Genomic DNA, 20,002 nt, shown 5'->3' with positions numbered 1-20,002 from the left:
CCTTGTTGTGTGTACTTGTGCAGAGCCGAGGGATTAAACATAACCTGTGATGATTATTTGTGACAACAGAAACACACAAAGCTTGATCCACGCTCGGGTTTTCAGATTTTGTTTCTGGAGCAGCCAGATGTGATGTTGATTTGATTTGATTTATTATTGTCACATGTATTAACATACAGTGAAAAGTGTTGTTTCTTGCGCGCTATACAGACAAAACATACCGTTCATAGAGAAGGAAACGAGAGAGTGCAGAATGTAGTGTTGCAGTCATAGTTAAGGTGTAGGGAAAGATCAGCGTAGTGTGAGGTAGGTCCATTCAAAAGTCTGATGGCACCAGGGAAGAAGCTGCTCTTGAGTTGGTTGGAACGTCACCTCAGACTTTTGTATCTTTTTCCCAATGAAAGAAGGTAGAAGAGAGAATGTCCAGGGTGCATGGGTTGTATGATGGGCTACCCGAATCGCCCCATTTCATCACTTGGACTCCATGAAAGAAGGGGACTTTATCAGAATGACTTTGTGTTGGTCAGATTTCCAGACCCCTGTTGGTATTGCTAAAGTTGAATGTGTTTTTTTTATCGCTTTTGGGAGCAGTTAATATCTGGTGCCACCTCCCTTTAATCTTTGCTTTTCTTGACGTGCGATAGGACTTATTTAAAGGAGGTCGACCGTGACCTGGTAAGTCATACCTTTGCTGGAGTCAGAAGGTGTTTGAGTTCAAATCCCGTTCTAGAGGCTGGAGCAGACAGAATCCAGATTGCTCTCCAGTGCAATGATGAGGTACTGCTGCAGTACCAGAGGTGCTGTCCATCAAATGAGATGGATGTGAAGAGATCCTGTGGCATGCTTGTTTGTTTGTTGTTTCTCCGTCTGGGTAAATTCCCAAACTTTTTCTTATTTCTTTGGGTAGAACTGCTGCCCCAGGTCCAAACTTCAACATCTTGGGCTCGGCACCTCCCTCTGCGACTGGATCCTGAACTTCCTAACCCACAGACCACACTCAGTAAGGATGGGCAACACCTCATCCATGATCATCCTCAACACCAGTACCCCACAAGGCTGTGTTCTCAACCCCCGACTATACTCCTTATACACCTATGACTGTGTGGCCAAATTCCCCTCCAATTCGATTTTCAAGTTTGCTGATGACATCACCGTAGTGGGTCAGATCTCAAACAATGACAAGACAGAGTGCAGGAATGAGATAGAAAATCTGGTGAACTGGTGCGGCAACAATAATCTCTCCCTCAATGTCAACAAAACGAAGGAGATAGTCATCGACTTCAGGAAGTGCAGTGGAGAACACGCCCCTGTCTACATCAATGGGGACGAAGTAGAAAGAGTCGAGAGCTTCAAGTTTTTAGGTGTCCAGATCACCAACAACCTATCCTGGTCCCCCCATGCCGACACTATAGTTAAGAAAGCCCACCAACGCCTCTACTTTCTCAGAAGACTAAGGAAATTTTGCAAGTCAGCTACGACTCTCACCAACTTTTACAGATGCACCATAGAAAGCATTCTTTCTGGTTGTATCACAGCTTGGTATGGCTCCTGCTCTGCCCAAGACCGCAATAAACTTCAAAGGGTAGTGAATGAAGCCCAGTCCATCACGCAAACCAGCCTCCCATCCCTTGACACTGTCTACACTTCCCGGTGCCACAGAAAAGCAGCCAGCATAATTAAGGACCCCACGCACCCCAGACATTCTCTCTTCCACCTTCTTCCATCCGGAAAAAGATACAAAAGTCTGCGGTCATGTACCAACCGACTCAAGAACAGCTTCTTCCCTGCTGCCATCAGACTTTTGAATGGGCCTATCTCGCATTAAGTTGATCTTTATCCTAGCTATGACTGTAACACTACATTCTGCACTCTCTCCTTTTCCTTCTCTATGAACCGGTATGCTCTGCCTGGATAGAGCGCAAGAAACAATACTTTTCACTATATATTAATACATGTGACAATAAATCAAATCGAGGTGGTGTGACGCTGATTGAGAGAATGACTAATTCCTGTATAAAATGGCTGCTCGCTAAACTGTTTGAAAGTGACTCTCTTCCCATCCTCCCACTTACAGGAAGTTTGCAGTCTTCCACGATCTGGTATACATCGACGATGGACGACCTGGCTGCGTTCCAGCGCAAGTGGTTTGAGGTGGCTTTCCTCACGGAAGAGAGGCTTCACGTTGACATTCCGGCCTTCCTGTTGCCATGGTTACCCAGTAGGCCCGCGTCCTATGCAAGTAGGCACAGTTCCTTCAGCCGCAGTTTTGGAGGACGGAGTCAAGCTGCTGCCTTACTAGGTAGATGCACACCACAGACAGCGGGGCAGCGGTCTCCAAGGGAATGAGTTCATGTGGACAGCAGCCATTTGCCTTCCGCCCCCGCCCCCGTTCTCCTCATCAGCTGCTCAAACCATTCATTTGCCTGTGTTTATCTATTCTGTGTTTGCTTCACAAGGCAGAAATCCCTTGTTTTATCATAGCTTGCTGAATTTAGAACCCATACCATACCATAGTGACTTCACACAGACTGAGAGGGGATCTCATAGAAACTGATAAAATTAGACAGGGTAGATTCAGAAAGAATGTTCCCGATGGTGGGGGAGTCCAGAACTAGGGGTCATAGTTTGAGGAGAAGGGGTAAACCTTTTAGAAATGAGGCGAGGAGAAATCTCTTCACCCAGAGGGTGGTGAATGTGTGGAATTTACTACCACAGAAAGTAGTTGAGGCCAAAACATTGTCTGATTTCAAGAAGAAATTAGACATAGCTCTTGGGGATAAAGGGATCATGGGATGTTGGGGTAAGGTCGGGGGGTGGGGGGAGTCAGGAAATTGAATTTGATGATCAGCCGTGATCAAAATGAATGGTAGAGTAGGCTCGAAGGGCCGAATGGCCTCCTCCTGCTTCTAGTTTCTATGTAGGAGGCAACACTTGGGGTACATAGTTGCTTGGTTTATTTAAAGAGGGAGAATCTCTGCGGGAGGCAGGATGCTGTACTTTCTGTTTAAATTATGCCTCCACATCCCATCATCTTTCTCACAGAAATGAAATGTTATCAATATAAATTTTATTCATTTTTGTTCCCCAACCTATAAGCTCAGACCTATTAGCTCCCCTCCCTTTCTCTGCTGCTTATCAGAGGCGCTGCCAGTGTCCTAGATTTCATAGAGGATAGAGGCTATCATTTCAAACCAGGTCACCAGACTCCAGATGAGCCATGGTGTCCCATACACATAGTTGGCCGCTCTGAAGCCGAATGTTCTATCATCGAGTGGTTCCACGTCAGTGCAGAAGAGGCTAAAGTTCAGACTCCCGTCGACATTTTTTATTTATTCATGGGACATGGGCCCCAGCATTTATTGCCCATCCCTAGTTGCTCTTGAACTGAGTGGCTTGCTAGGCCATTTCAGAGGGCAGTTGAGAGTCAACCACATTGCTGTTGCTCTGGAGTCACAGGTTGGCCAGACCGGGTAAGGACGGCAGATTTCCTTCTCTAAAGGACATTAGTGAACTAGATGGGTTCTTCCAACAATGAACAATGGCTTCATGGTCATCAGTAGATCCTTAATTCTAGATATTTTTTATTGAATTCAAATTCCACCACTTGCCGTGGCGGGATTCGAACCCAGGTCCCTAGAACATTGGCTGAGTTTCTGGATTAATAGCCTACCAATAATACCACTAAGCCATCACCGTCCCAAGACATACAGTGGCTCCCTCCCCCTTCGTTTACCCGACTGTGGTAGCTGCGAAGGTCAGCGGTGCTTTGAACAGAGAGTACCGGATCTTGTCCTTCACAATTAAAGGAACCAAGCATCTTGTGTTCACCTTGTAATGAAAACACTAACATTACCTAGGCTTTTTGTTTTAAATTAATTGGTGGGATGTGGGCATCGCTGCCCGCTTTTGGTTGACCTGAGAAGGCTGCCACTTTCACTGCAGTATCTGTAGTAGTTTGAAGCAGCAGTGTGATTTGTGAGGCCCCTCAGAAGGCAGTGAAGTGTCGGCCATATTGGTGTGGGTCTGAGGTCACATCGAAGCCAGGTCCAACATGGATGCCAAGTTTCCTTTCCTGAAGGACATTAGTAAACCAGTTGGGTTCTTAACCACAATCTGATGGCTTCATTGTTAAACTAATAGCAGCTTTTCAAAATCTCAGACTGCCAATGGCATATTTAATAACCTTCAAACTCAACAATGAAAAATATTTTAATTTATTTTGCCGTCTCCTTTCCACTCTCTAATTCTTCCCTTTTGCTTTAACTTTAATTAGAATGTTTTTCGATCCAGTTTAATCATAGAATCAATCATAGAATCCCTACAGTGCAGAAGGAGGCCATTCGGCCCATTGAGTCTGCACCAACAACAATCCCACCCAGGCCCTACCACCGTAATCCCTCATATTTATCCTGCTAGTCCCCCTGACACCAAGGGGCAATAGCATGGCCAATCAACCTAACTTCTACATCTTTAGACTGGGAGGAAACCGGAGCACCCGGCCAAAACCCACGCAGACACGGGAGAACATGCAGACTCCGCATAGACAGTGACCCAAGGCCAGAATTGAACCCGAGTCCCTGGCGCTGTGAGGTAGCAGTGCTAACCACCATCCAAATACACCTTCCCTGATGGGGAACCGAACCTGGGCACAGCAGTGAGAGCACCGAATCCTAACCACTCGGCCACCAGGGAAAACCTGATCGTTCTCATTAAAGTTTGGATATGGGAGCATGAGAACATAAGAAATAGGAGCAGGAGTAGGCCATCTAGCCCCTCAAGCCTGCCCCGCCATTCAATATGATCATGGCTGATCTGAAGTGAATCAGTTCCACTTACCCGCCTGCTCCCCATAACCCTTAATTCCCTTACCGATCAGAAATCCATCTATCCGTGATTTAAACATATTCAGCGAGGTAGCCTCCACCACTTCAGTGGGCAGAGATTCACCACCCTCTGAGAGAAGAAGTTCCTCCTCAACTCTGTCCTAAACTGACCCCCCTTTATTTTGAGGCTGTGCCCTCTAATTCTGGTTTCCTTTCTAAGTGGAAAGAATCTCTCCACTTCTACCCTATCCAGCCCCTTCATTATCTTATAGGTCTCTATAAGATCCCCCCTCAGCCTTCTAAACTCCAACGAGTACAAACCTAATCTGCTCAATCTCTTATAATCTACACCCCTCATCTCCTAACCTTATTGAGTTTTTTGAGAAAGTGACCAAGGAGGTGGATGGGGGCAAGGCAGTGGACGTGGTATATATGGATTTTAGTAAGGCGTTTGATAAGGTTCACCATGGTAGGCTTCTGCAGAAAATACAGATGTATGGGATTGGGGGTGATCTAGGAAATTGGATCAGGAATTGGCTAGCGGATAGGAAACAGAGGGTGGTGGTTGATAGTAAATATTCATCATGGAGTGCGGTTACAAGTGGTGTACCTCAGGGATCTGTTTTGGGGCCACTGCTGTTTGTAATATTTATTAATGATCTGGATGAGGGTATAGTTGGGTGGATTAGCAAATTTGCTGATGACACCAAAGTCGGTGGTGTGGTAGACAGTGAGGAAGGGTGTCGTAGTTTGCAGGAAGACTTAGACAGGTTGCAAAGTTGGGCCGAGAGGTGGCAGATGGAGTTTAATGCGGAGAAGTGTGAGGTAATTCACTTTGGTAGGAATAACAGATGTGTTGAGTATAGGGCTAACGGGAGGACTTTGAATAGTGTGGAGGAGCAGAGGGATCTAGGTGTATGTGTGCATAGATCCCTGAAAGTTGGGAATCAAGTAGATAAGGTTGTTAAGAAGGCATATGGTGTCTTGGCGTTTATTGGTAGGGGGATTGAATTTAGGAGTCGTAGCGTTATGTTGCAACTGTACACAACTCTGGTGCGGCCGCACTTGGAGTACTGTGTGCAGTTCTGGTCCCCACATTACAGGAAGGATGTGGAGGCTTTGGAGAGGGTGCAGAGGAGGTTTACCAGGATGTTGCCTGGTATGGAGGGGAGATCCTATGAGGAGAGGCTGAGGGATTTGGGATTGTTTTCGCTGGAAAGGCGGCGGCTAAGAGGGGATCTTATTGAAACATATAAGATGATTAGAGGTTTAGATAGGGTGGATAGTGATAGCCTTTTTCCTCTGATGGAGAAATCCAGCACGAGGGGGCATGGCTTTAAATTGAGGGGGGGTAGTTATAGAACCGATGTCAGGGGTAGGTTCTTTACCCAGAGGGTGGTGAGGGATTGGAATGCCCTGCCAGCATCAGTAGTAAATGCGCCTAGTTTGGGGGCGTTTAAGAGATCCGTAGATAGGTTCATGGACGAAAAGAAATTGGTTTAGGTTGGAGGGTCACAGTTTTTTTTTAACTGGTCGGTGCAACATCGTGGGCCGAAGGGCCTGTTCTGCGCTGTAATGTTCTATGTTCTATGTTCTCCGGTATCAACCTGGTGAACCTACTCTGCACTCCCTCCAAGTCCAATATATCCTTTCGCAAATAAGGGGACCAAAACTGCACACAGTATTCCAGCTGCGGCCTCACCAACGCCTTGTACAGATGCAGCAAGACTTCTCTGCTTTTATATTCTATCCCCCTTGCGATAAATGCCAACATCCCATTTGCCTTCTTGATCACCTGTTGTACCTGCAGACTGAGTTTTTGCGACTCATGCACAAGGACCCCCAGGACCCTTTGCACAGGAGCATGTTGTAATTTTTTTCCATTTAAATAATAATCCAATTTGCTATTATTTCTTCCAAAGTGAATAACCTCACATTTGTCAACGTTATACTCCATCTGCCAGATCCTTGCCCACTCACTCAGCCTATTCAAATCTCTCTGCAGACCTTCCGCTTCCTCCACGCAATTCACTTTCCCACTTATCTTCGTGTCGTCAGCAAACTTTGTTACCCTACACTCAGTCCCCTCCTCCAGATCGTCTATGTAAATAGTAAACAGTTGAGGCCCCAGTACCGATCCCTGCGGCACGCCACTAGTCACCACCTGCCAACCAGAAAAGCACCCATTTATTCCAACTCTCTGCTTCCTGTTGGATAGCCAATCCCCAATCCACGCTAACACCCTACCCCCAACTCCGTGTACCCCAATCTTCTGCAGCAACCTTTTGTGAGGCACCTTATCGAACGCCTTTTGGAAATCCAAAAACACCACATCCACCGGTTCCCCTCCGTCAACCGCACTAGTCACATCTTCATAAAAATCCAGTAAGTTCGTCAAACACGACTTTCCCCTCATGAATCCATGCTGCGTCTGCTTGATCGAACCATTCTTATCCAGATGGTCTGCTATTTCTTCTTTAATGATGGATTCCAGCATTTTCCCAACTACAGACGTTAAGCTAACCGGCCTGTAGTTACCGGCCTGTAGTTACCCGCCTTTTGTCTACTTCCTTTTTTAAACAGTGGCGTAACAGTAGCCGTTTTCCAATCAGCCGGCACTACCCCAGAGTCCAGTGAATTTTGATAAATAACCACTAACGCATCCGCAATTACCTCTGACATTTCTTTCAGTACCCTGGAATGCATTCCATCCGGGCCCGGGGACTTGTCTACCTTCAGTCCCGTTAGTCTACCAAGCACTGCCTCTCTAGTAACAATAATTGTATTGAGTACCTCTCCTCCTACCAACACTTGATTGTTAATATTCGGTAAACTATTTGAGTCTTCCACCATGAAGACCGACACAAAAAACCTATTTAAAGTCTCAGCCATTTCCTCGTTTTCCACTATTAAATCCTCCCCTCTCGTCCTCCAAGGGTTCAACATTCACTCTAGCCACTCTGTTCCTTTTTATATATTTGTAAAAACTTTTACTATTATTTTTTATATTTAGAGCTAGTTTAGTTTCATAATCTATCTTTCCTTTCTTTGAAGGAAGTCCTTTCACTGACTGAAGCACAGTCTGAGGAGAGGCCTGATCCTGTCAGGGGTATGATGGATTGACTAACTGTTTAAAAAGCAATAACAGGCTGTCCAAGCTGCTGCTTCCATGCCCCAGGGCTATCGGGATAATTAAAATCATTCATGGTGCAGGAAATGTTTATCCAGATAAAATTTCTAAAACGGAATGGGTCTTGATAACATTGAGTCAAGCCAATTACCTGGAATCGATGGTTTTAATTTTACAAAATCTCCAAGCTCATAACTGAAACTAAAGCAGGTGGAGCCTCCAAGACGGCACGGTGGCACAGTGGTTAACACTGCTGCCTCACAGTGGTTAACACTGCTGCCTCACAGTGGTTAACACTGCTGCCTCACAGTGGTTAGCACTGCTGCCTCACAGTGCCAGGGACCCGGGTTCGATTCCCGGCTTGGGTCACTGTCTGTACGGAGTCTGCACGTTCTCTTTGTGTCTGTGTGGGTTTCCTCCGGGCTCTCTGATTTCCTCCCACAGTCCAAAGACGTGCTCTCCAAGGGACAAGTGTTAGCTGGATTTGTCATGATAAATTGCCGCTTAGCATCTAGAGATGTGTAGGAGGGGTGGATTAGCGGGGTAAATACGTAGGGCTACATGGAAAGGGTCTGGGTCAGATGCTCCATCAGAGAGTCAGTGCAGATCCGTTGGGCCGAATGGCCTGCTTCTGCACTGAAGGGATTCTCTGATTCCTGATTTCGGAGCAGCACCAAGTGCAGTGAGTGGAGGATAGTCACATGGGTTAGGTATGTAAAACCAATCGGAGTGATTTACAGCAGACCTGCCTCCAGTTTGTGAGTGACAGGGGAATGACCCAATTATCTCCATTCTGACCGGGGTTTGTGACGCCACTGTGTTCAGAAAGCCAGGGTGTAACTGGAGATTGGGTGAGAATAAATAACCATCCAGAGCCCTAAAACCCTGTTACTTCACAGAGGGAGGCATGTGATAGGTTATTTCATTCATAACTGAGGGCACAACTTATTCACCAAACAAGGACTGCCTGTTGAAACAGACTTCACAGAATTGGCAAATTTCTTCTGCCAATTTCCACCCAGTAAGCTTTACTAACCACGAGCACCCAAGAAATGCTTATTCTGACACAACTCTGCATTGTTTCCATGACGGTGCAGCTTGCAGCTGCTGAAATCCGTTCCGGCTGTTTTATGCTGAGCTTTCAGGCTAACGTACTGTATCCATTCACATTCTGACTTCTGGTTAGTGGCTAATGTCCATGAAGCTTTTGCTAAATCTCCACCCTGTCCACATGATCTCATTGGTTCCTCTCTTGGGTATCATTGACCGAGTCCATTTGCTGAGCCTGTGATGTGGAACTGCATGCGTAACTGGAGCTCAGGAACAAGCTCAAACAACTCACTGTGATCTAAGGAATCCCACACCGGTAACCTGTCCCATTAGATTATCCTGCATGACCTCCTCCCCTCTTTAATGTGGTTAATCTGGGGGGTACATTGGCACAACGGTGCAGCACGGTGGCACAGTGATTAGCACTGCTATCTCAGTGCCAGGGTCCCAGGTTCAATTCCGGCCTCGGGTCACTGTCTGTGTGGAGTTTGCACATTCTCCCCGTGTCTGCGCGGGTTCTTCCGGGTGCTTCGGTTTCCTCCCACAGCCCAAAGATGTGCTGGTTAGGTGAATTGGCCATGCTAAATTGTCCATTAATGTCAGGGGGACTAGCTAGGGTAAATGCATGGGGTTGTGGGGATAGGGCCTGGATGGGATTGTGGTCGGTGCGGACTCGATGGACTGAATGGCCTCCTTCTGCACTGTAGATCCTATGATTCTATGAACTTGACTTGGTAAAGACTTTAAAGATCTTGTGAGATAGGCGACACAGTGCTAAGTTCCGTAGGTTGGGAAGGCCCCACCACACTCTGTATTGAATTTGCCGATTTTGACAGGGGTGGAGGATTCACACTGACTGTTACTGATTGCCATCCAGTGACCTCGTGCTGGGCAGTGTGGGTATTTGGTGAGGATGGAATCAGACTTGTTTGCACAGTGCAGTCAAACATTCTGGCAGCTGCCTGGAAGGGCCATGTGTCCAGTGGTTCACCAAAGCCATTTATTGAGCCAGTTGTTCCAACTTAGGGCTGTCCAGAGAAGGGGGTAAAGAATTGAAGGTGGAAATACATTGTGATAATTATTGCCATGTTTTGCAGTTGGTTTGCGTCCCTCCCCTTGGATTATCACAGCCCTACTCGCCTTTTACAGGTGGGGGGTTTGCTTCAGTGCTTGACTGAAGACTTGAAGCTGAGAGAAGAGCTCTCCTGATGTTCCTCCCTATCCCTAATGTGCAGGATGACACAGTCCCTCCTCTGATACCTGAGTTCAGCTGATCAGTGGGAGGGGAGGGTGGGTACAGTCCCATTTGTCACTGCTCTGTTACATTGGGAAGGGTGCAGAATTGTAGGAAATGTCCAGCACATTATTGATTACCTGTTAAAAGCTGTGCACACTTTAGTGACCGAGGGGCTATCTCAATCCACAGTTAAGGGCCTGTTAATCTGCAGGATAATACCTGGTATCACTGTCTCTCTCTCTCTCTCTCGGGTAGTGCCTCAAATCAAGGATTTGCCACAGAGTACATCCCACGGCAAGATCCTAAACATGGTGTGTTTTAACTTGAGCCGTGCTGCAGTGGTTGTGACTCACGCTCTGCCCTATGGGTACTGGGAGGATCTGCATTGATCATCATAGAATCCCTACAGTGCAGAAGGAGGCCATTTGGCCCATCGAGCCTGCACTGACAACTGTCCCACCCAGGCCCAATCCCCATTTTTACCCCACGTATTTACCCTAGCTAGTCCCCCGACACGAAGGGGCAATTTAGCATGGCCAATCAACCTAACCTACACATCATTGGACTGTGGGAGGCAGCTGGAGCACCTGGAGGAAACCCACGCAGACACGGGGAGAACGTGCAAACTCTGCGCAAACAGTCACCCAAGGCTGGAATTGAACCCGGGTCCCTGGCACTGTGAGGCCTGCCACACTCTGAAAGACGTGCTGGTTAGGTGCATTGGTCATGCTAAATTCTCCCTCAGTGCTGGAGTGTGGCGACTAGGGGATTTTCACAGTAACTTCATTGCAGTGTTAATGTAAGCCTACTAGTGACACTAATAAATAAAAGTGTTTCCCTGGAGAGTGGAATTAGTGTCAGAGGAAAGATGCATCTCGGTGTCCCCAGAATCAGGTGACTGCTCCCTACTCCAAGTTCCAGTTAAAGGCACCAGGCTAGTGAGGTCAAAGATTTGGGACACAACTTGCTGTCATTGAAGGAGACTTCTAACATGAAGCAGTGTCTGCTTGGCAGCTCAGGCCTCGTGTTTGTGAGCCTGGAATTCCACAAAACTGCAAAAAACATTGTCATTTTCCAAGCATGGAGGATGAGAAAACTGCTTTGATTGTTGCGGGTGGGATTTAGAGGTGAAAGTCTCGGTAGTTGATTTTTACAATTTGCGCTCAGTAATGCATCGCGCTTTCTTCCACCTGTAGAATGATGTTAAAACCCAGCTCCATCTAATGGAATGTAGCAACTAGCAAATGAAGGCACCACTTCGTATAAAACAACACCACCCAGGCCCAAAGTTCCCTCATGAAAGTGAAATACTGCGGATGCTGGAATCTGAAACAAAAACAGAAAATGCTGGAAAATCTCAGCAAGTCTGACAGCGTCTGTGGAGAGAGAATAGAGCCAACGTTTCGGGTCTGGATGACCCTTCATCAGAGCGCCCTGATCTGCACTGAATTAACTGATCTCGGTCAAAACTCTACAGTTGACCTTTGCGTTCTCGTACAGAGGGGAAAACACTGCGTAGTGACCGAAGTGGAAGCCCCAGTGTCCATCTGGTGCACTGGATGAGGACAGTATCAAAACTCCCACTCTGCTGGAATATCAGGCCACACTTCAAGCACCGAGAAGGATTGATGAGGGTAGTGTGGTGGATGTTGTCTATATGGATTTCAATAAGGTTCCACATGCCAGACTGGTCAAAAAAGTGCGATACAGGGTAAGATGGCAGGTTGGATCAGTGACAGGATAGAAATTTCAGGTTGATGGATGTTTTTATGAACGGAAACAATTTGCAGTGGTGTTCCACAGGGCTTAGTGTTGGGGCCCTTGCTGTTTGTTGTATATATTAATAATTTGGACTTAAATATGGGTGGCACGATTGGGAAATGTGCTTGACACAAAAACTGGCTGTATCGTTGATATTGAAGAGGATTATTGTCAACTCCAGAATTATATCCATGGTCTGGCTGAGTGGACAGAGAATGGAATTCAATCAGGAAACATGCGAGGGGTGATGGATTGGGGGAGGGCAAACAAAGCAAGGGAAGATTCAATAGGCAGATATTGAGAGGGGTTGCAAAGTGATAGACTTTGGGGTGCATGTTCACTGGTGCTTAAAGGAGACAGGACAGGTGGATAATAAAGAAAGCATATGGAATGCTTTCCTTTATTGAATGCAAAAGCCAGGATGTAATGATGAAACCGTTGTAAACTGCTGGAATTTTGTGTGCAGTTCTGGTCACCACGTTACAGGATGGACATGATTGCTCTGGAGAGAGTGGAGAGGAGGTTTACAAGAATGTGGCAAAGACATGAAAATTGCAGCTATGAGGAGAGATTGGGTAGGCTGGGGTTGTTTTACTTAGTAAGAAGTCTCACAACACCAGGTTAAAGTCCAACAGGTTTATTAGGTAGCACAAGCCACTAGCTTTCGGAGCGCTGCTCCTTCATCAGGTGAGTGGGAGTTCTGTTCACAAACAGGACATATAAAGACACAAACTCAATTTACAAAATAATGGTTGGAATGCGAGTCTTTACAGGTAATCAAGTCACAATGTGAGTGGGAGAGGGTTAAGCACAGGTTAAAGAGGTGTGTATTGCCTCCAGCCAGGACAGTTAGTGAGATTTTGTAAGCCCAGGCAAGTCGTGGGGGTCACAGATTGTGTGACATGAACCCAAGATCCTGTCCTCATGTGTGCGGAACTTGGCTATCAGTCTCTGCTCAGCGACTCTGCGCTGTCGTGTGTCGTGAAGGCCGCCTTGGAGAACGCTTACCCGAAGATCAGAGGCTGAATGCCCGTGACCACTGAAGTGTTCCCCAACAGGAAGAGAACAGTCTTGCCTGGTGATTGTCGAGCGGTGTTCATTCATCCGTTGTCGTAGCGTCTGCATGGTCTCCCCAATGTACCATGCCTCGGGACATCCTTTCCTGCAGCGTACCAGGTAGACAACTTTGGCCGAGTTGCAAGTGTATGTACCGTGTACCTGGTGGATGGTGTTCTCACGTGAGATGATGGCATCCGTGTCGATGATCCGGCACGTCTTGCAGAGGTTGCTGTGGCAGGGTTGTGTGGTGTCGTGGTCACTGTTCTCCTGAAGGCTGGGTAGTTTGCTGCGGACAATGGTCTGAGATTGTGCGGTTGTTTGAAGGCAAGAAGTGGGGGTGTGGAGATGGCCTTGGCGAGATGTTCGTCTTTTTCTTAGCCATGATGTGGAGATGCCGGCGTTGGACTGAGGTAAGCACAGTAAGAAGTCTCACAACACCAGGTTAAAGTCCAACAGGTTTATTTGGTAGCACAAGCTTTTGGAGTGTCACTCCTTCTTCAGGTGAGTTGTTTTACTTCGAACAGAGGTGGCTGAGGGGTGACCTAATTGACGTGTACAAAATGATGAAGGGCCCGATAGAATACACAGAAAAGGCTTGTTTCTCCTAGCAAGGGGTAAATTACCAGGCGACAAAGAAAGATCAGAGGGGATATGAGGAAAATCTTTTTCACCCAGAGGGTGGTGGGTGTCTGGAATTCGCTGCCCAAGTTGGTGATTGAGGCTGAAACTCTCAACTCATTTAAAAGGTTCTTGGATCAGTGTCTGAAATGCTGGAAGCTGCAAGGCTACAGACTGGAAAATGGATTTCTTTTTTGTCTTTTTGGCTGGCGCAGACGCGATGGGATGAATGGCCTCTTTCTGCACCGTAATCTCTCTATGGTTCTGAGTTTAGGCTACACGTAAGCTGATAGGATGAGGTGGTGCTGTGCTGCTGGTGCCCCGGACTGTAGCCCTGCAGGAATCGGCACCATCGTCACAAGAAGAAGCAGAAGCTGCAAAGTGCTTGTGTGAGAGGGTCCTCAGAAAGCCAGCCTGCTCTGTCAGCAGCCAGTGAAGCAGAGCTCCCGCCACAAAGAGCCTCTTACCACCTACAGCTGGGACAACAAATTACAGCTTTGTGCAGATGGGGATGAATTTACCAGAGAGATAATGATCACTTCCATCATCTTCTTTTATTCAGTCTTGTACCCAGTAATTATCTACCCTGTGCTGCAGAGGCGCACTCTGCTTTTCGCTTTATTCCTAAGCTGTTTTTCTGCCTTTTCTTTTCGATTGTAACCGGTCGGGAACCAAAGCAAACTGACCTCAGCATTTTGCCAGTGAGGACCCAAAAACTGTACTTGTTCATAGGAATCGCTGGGTCAGCATTTGTTGCTCATCCCTCATTTCCCTGAACGGAATGGCTTGCCAGGCCATTTCAAAGGGCGTTTTAAGAGTCAGCTACATTGCTGTGGCTTTGGAGTCACATGTAGGCCAGACCAGGTAAGGGCGGCAGATTTCCTTCCCTAAAGGACAATAGGGGTGGCATGGCGGCACAGTGGTAGGCACATTCTCCCTGTGTCTGCGTGGGCTTCCTCCGGCTGCTCCGGTTTTCTCCCGCAGTCTGAAAGACGTGCTGGTTAGGTGCATTGGCCATGCTAAATTCTCTCTGTGTACCCGAACAGGCGCCGGAGTGTGGCGACTAAGGGATTTTCACAGTAACTTAATTGCAGTGTCAATGTAAGCCAACTTGTGACACTAATAAATAAACTTAAACTTATAAACTTTAGTGAACCAGATGGGTTTTTTTTATGACAATCGACAATGGTTTCATGGCCATCTTTAGACTTTTAATTCAAGATTTTTCCTGAATTCAAATTTCACCATCTGCCAGGGATTCGAAGCTGGGTCCCCAGAGCATCACCCTGGGTCTCTGAATTACTAGTCCAGTGATAATACCACTGTGTCCACTGCCTCAAAAGTAATCTGTGACCTGTTACAATGTTGAAGATGCTTTATAAACCCAGGTTGTTGTCACTTTCTGCTGTTAATTTGGAACAATGAAGGGGTACTTTCCTGGGTTCAGTGCTCTCATTGTCTGTCAAACACATTTTCGCTCTGCTCTTGAGTTAACCCATACAGTCTGATAGCTACACCAACAGTAATGTAAGCCAGGTGAGTCACAGCACTACCCCTCCCTGTCTAAGACAGATACTTCGATCCAACACACATTTGTTTTTAGAATCCCTCTGAAGACCAGCATGTTAACACTTGATTAGATAACATTTGATTTGTGTCAGAAAGCTGCTGTATTCTAAACTAAGGTAAACGGGTCTGACCAGAGTTACTTCAAATGCTGCAAGAAAGTGCGACACCATTTCCACTCTGGTGTGTCCTGCTTTAGGTAAAATAATCCCTCTATCTTCTGCCCCACTGCCAAGGTAGAATCATTTGATCAGTAGGCCCTGTCATACAACCAGCAGGCTTTTCAAGTAACCCAGGCAAATAAGCTAAGTGCCTCACTGTTTTGACTAGACTTTCGAGGTATATTTCGATTAAGGAGGTGGTAAGTCAGACTCTGGGAAACACTTTTTTCCGGTCTGAGCTGGTGTATTGGATGGCAGAAATCCCCATGAAATGGTGAACCTGTCCCTGAGCTCCATTTAACTGGAGTTGCTTTCTCTCAAACTTTCCCGCTGTCCATTCCTCACACAAATCTCATTTTAAAAGTTTCAATTGACCCCCAACATTTGCAGCCTTTTGGGGAAGAAAGTTCCAGATTTCTAAAGTTCTGTGTAAAAAATATCTGCTGCCTGATTTCCTGCCGAAATGGCTTTACTCTAATTTCAAGATTATGCCTCATCCTTGATTTTCCCACATTGCTAACCCTGCGACGTGTGCAGTATTGTTAACCCTGCGACGTGTGCAGTATTGTTAACCCTGCGACGTGTGCAGTATTGTTAACCCTGCGACGTGTGCAGTATTGTTAACCCTGCGACGTGTGCAGTATTGTTAACCCTGCGACGTGTGCAGTATTGTTAACCCTGCGACGTGTGCAGTATTGTTAACCCTGCGACGTGTGCAGTATTGTTAACCCTGCGACGTGTGCAGTGCTGCTAACCCGTGTGCTGCTAACCAGTTCTGGTCGCCGCACTACCAGAAGGACGTGGAGGCTTTGGAGAGAGTGCAGAGAAGGTTTTCCAGGATGTTGCCTGGTATGGAGGGTCTTAGCTATGAGGAGAGATTGGGTAAACTGGGGTTGTTCTCCCTGGAAAGACGGAGAATGAGGGGAGATCTAATAGAAGTGTACAAGATTATGAAGGGTATAGATAGGGTGAACAGTGGGAAGCTTTTTCCCAGATCAGAAGTGACGATCACGAGGGGTCACGGGCTCAAGGTGAGAGGGGCGAAGTATAACTCAGATATTAGAGGGATGTTTTTTACACAGAGGGTGGTGGGGGCCTGGAATGCGCTGCCAAGTAGGGTGGTGGAGGCAGGCATGCTGACATCGTTTAAGACTTGCCTGGATAGTCACATGAGCAGCCTGGGAATGGAGGGATACAAACGATTGGTCTAGTTGGACCAAGGAGCAGCACAGGCTTGGAGGGCCGAAGGGCCTGTTTCCTGTGCTGTACTGTTCTTTGTTCTTTGTTCTAACCCTGCGACGTGTGCAGTGCTGCTAACCCTGAGACGTGTGCAGTATTGCTAACCCTGCGACGTGTGCAGTGTTGCTAACCCTGCGACGTGTGCACTATTGTTAATCCTGCAACGTGTGCAGTATTGTTAATCCTGCAACGTGTGCAGTATTGCTAACCCTGTGACGTGTGCAGTATTGTTAATCCTGCAACGTGTGCAGTATTGTTAATCCTGCAACGTGTGCAGTATTGTTAATCCTGCAACGTGTGCAGTATTGCTAACCCTGTGACGTGTGCAGTATTGTTAATCCTGCAACGTGTGCAGTATTGCTAACCCTGTGACGTGTGCAGTATTGTTAATCCTGCAACGTGTGCAGTATTGCTAACCCTGTGACGTGTGCACTATTGTTAATCCTGCAACGTGTGCAGTATTGCTAACCCTGTGACGTGTGCAGTATTGTTAATCCTGCGACGTGTGCAGTATTGTTAATCCTGCGACGTGTGCAGTATTGTTAATCCTGCGACGTGTGCAGTATTGCTAACCCTGTGACGTGTGCAGTATTGTTAATCCTGCGACGTGTGCAGTATTGTTAATCCTGTGACGTGTGCACTATTGTTAATCCTGCAACGTGTGCAGTATTGTTAACCCTGTGACGTGTGCAGTATTGTTAATCCTGCGACGTGTGCAGTATTGTTAATCCTGCGACGTGTGCAGTATTGTTAATCCTGCGACGTGTGCAGTATTGCTAACCCTGTGACGTGTGCAGTATTGTTAATCCTGCAACGTGTGCACTGCTGCTAACCCTGCGACGTGTGCAGTATTGCTAACCCTGCAACGTGTGCAGTATTGCTAATCCTGCGACGTGTGCAGTATTGCTAATCCTGCGACGTGTGCAGTATTGTTAATCCTGCGACGTGTGCAGTATTGTTAATCCTGCGACGTGTGCAGTATTGTTAATCCTGCGACGTGTGCAGTATTGTTAATCCTGCGACGTGTGCAGTATTGCTAATCCTGCGACGTGTGCAGTGCTGCTAACCCTGCAATGTGTGCACTATTGTTAATCCTGCGACGCGTGCACTGCTGCGAACCCTGCGACGCGTGCAGTGCTGCTAACCCTGCGACGCGTGCACTGCTGCGAACCCTGCGACGCGTGCACTGCTGCGAACCCTGCGACGCGTGCACTGCTGCGAACCCTGCGACATGTTGCAGTGCTGCGAACCCTGCGACATGTGCAGTATTGCTAACCCTGCGACGCGTGCAGTGCTGCTAAGTAGTACTCTGAACGTAGTGAAATTTGAGTTTCATTTTAATTACTTTTTGCTGCTTCCTTCTGATCCTTTTCCCCTGTAGCTGCCACAGTCCCTGAGCAGAAGACGGTGACCCTGGATGTGGATGTGAATAACCGCTCAGGCCGTGTTGAATGGTGCAGTTGCTATTACCATGGGAACTACTCGATAAATGCTGCATTTGAAGTCAAGTTGCACTGGATGGCTGTAACATCGGCTGTGCTCTTTGAAATGGTAGGTGGGAATAAGCAATCCAGTTCGATCACAGGAAAGGCTGAAAACTGCAGTCTGTCCAAAGATACAAATGTAAACGCAGCCGTTCCTATCTGCACCGCTCCCTGACACCCAGTTACAACCCAATTGTAAACTTCCTGGGCCATGTTAAGTTAGGCAATGAGGAAACGCGTTCTTTAAATTAATTTTTGGTGTTTGTTTTTGGTAGCAAGGCCTTTATTAATTGCCCATCCCTTGAGAAGGTATTGGATTTCTGAGGAGGAATCCTTTGTATTGCAACCAAAGTATCAGAGTTATAGTTTAACAAGTTCGTCCAATCCTGGAGTATGCAGCTTATATAGCAAGAGATAGAAATACGGTTGAAGTGATCCAAAGAGTCGCTGTACGCATTTGCACAAATCAGTGTTGGAAATACAGCAATGTCAAATCTCAGATCAGGAGGGAGAGAAACAGACTGAGCATGTTCTGTAAAATATGGAATGGGCTGCTGGGAATTGCAGAAACTAGTCGCTGCTGCTTCCCAATAATGAGAAAACATCAAGTATCACCCACACAAACTGCAACGACCCCTTGTTTCCAAGACACTATCAACAATCTTCCATCACAAGAACAAGCTCACAGTGGAACAAGCTGCCAAAGGAAATAGCTAAAACCCCATCACTTCAAATCATCACTTGTGGCCCCTCTTTAGATTATTTCCATTTATAGGTTGTCGTTACCTGGGGCTGCTATCGCAGCAGCTGGGTTAGCTCGTGCCACCTGTATAAATGTTGATGCAATCCAGATATTAGCCTGAAGCAGACAGTGAGCCGCTCTCTGGAACCTCTGCAGTGCACTTTCTGTCACAGGATGTGGGCATCACTGCCTAGGTCAGCATTTTATTGTCCACCGCCAATTATCCTTCAGAAGGTGGTGAGCAGCTGCGTTCCTGAACCACTGCAGCCATGTGGTATAGATTCACTGGTTGAATGGACCCATCACATATTATGCTGATTTTTCTCTACACCCTATCTGTAACTGTAACACTACATTCTGCACCCCCTCCTTTCTTTCTCCCCTATATAGTCTATGAACAGTATATTTTGTCTGTATAGTGCGCAAGAAACAATACTCCAACAACACTCAAGAAGCTCGACACCATCCAGGACAAAGCAGCCCACTTGATTGGCGCCACATCTACAAACATTCAATCCCTCCACAACCAACACTCAATAGCAGCAGTGTGTACTATCTACAAGATGCACTGCAGCAATTCACCAAAGATCCTTAGACAGCACCTTCCAAACCTACGACCACTTCTATCTAGAGGGACAAGGGCGGAGACATGGGAGCACCACCACCTGCAAGTTTCCCTCCAAGCCACTCACCATCCTGACTTGGAAATATATCGCTGTTCCTTCACAGTCGCTGGGTCAAAATCCTGGAATTCCCTCCCTAACGGCATTGTGGGTCAACCCACAGAACATGGACTGCAGCGATTCAAGAAGGCAGCTCACCACCACCTTCTCAAGGGCAACTAGGAATGGGCAATAAATGCTGGCCAGCCAGCGACGCCCATGTCCCATGAATGAATTTTAAAAATCTGTATCCCAATACATGTGACAATAATAACTCAATTCAAACACCTATGTGTACCTACACAGTGCTATTAGGGAGAGAGCTCCAGCTTTTTGACCCGGAGACGGTCCATGAAGGAATGGTGATATATTTCCAAGTTGGGGTGGTGTGTGGCTCAGAGGGGACCTTGCAGGTGATGTTGTTCACTTTGCTTATTCCTCTAGATGTTGGAGGTTGTGGGTTTGGAAAG

The 20,002-nt window shown here is 46.9% G+C and overlaps 1 protein-coding gene across 4 annotated transcripts in view; it reads left to right on the top strand.

Moving 5' to 3' along the window:
• Positions 1 to 20,002, top strand: part of depdc5 (DEP domain containing 5, GATOR1 subcomplex subunit) — a 192,754-nt gene that overhangs the window by 150,785 nt on the left and 21,967 nt on the right. For 2 of the 4 annotated variants that reach the window (XM_078226820.1, XM_078226819.1), the window contains exons 36-37: positions 2,075 to 2,299; positions 18,026 to 18,195. In XM_078226820.1, the coding sequence (XP_078082946.1) occupies positions 2,075 to 2,299; positions 18,026 to 18,195 (395 nt within the window). Of the gene's footprint in view, positions 1 to 2,074; positions 2,300 to 11,436; positions 11,817 to 18,025; positions 18,196 to 20,002 lie in introns of those variants that run through there. The other 2 variants (XM_078226821.1, XM_078226822.1) reach the window with 2 other exon arrangements.

This window comes from Mustelus asterias, chromosome 13 (assembly GCF_964213995.1).
Source record: "Mustelus asterias chromosome 13, sMusAst1.hap1.1, whole genome shotgun sequence".
Lineage (NCBI taxonomy): Eukaryota > Metazoa > Chordata > Chondrichthyes > Carcharhiniformes > Triakidae > Mustelus > Mustelus asterias.
Note: the sequence above shows the minus strand (reverse complement) of the source record. Positions and strands in the feature narration are given on the sequence as shown.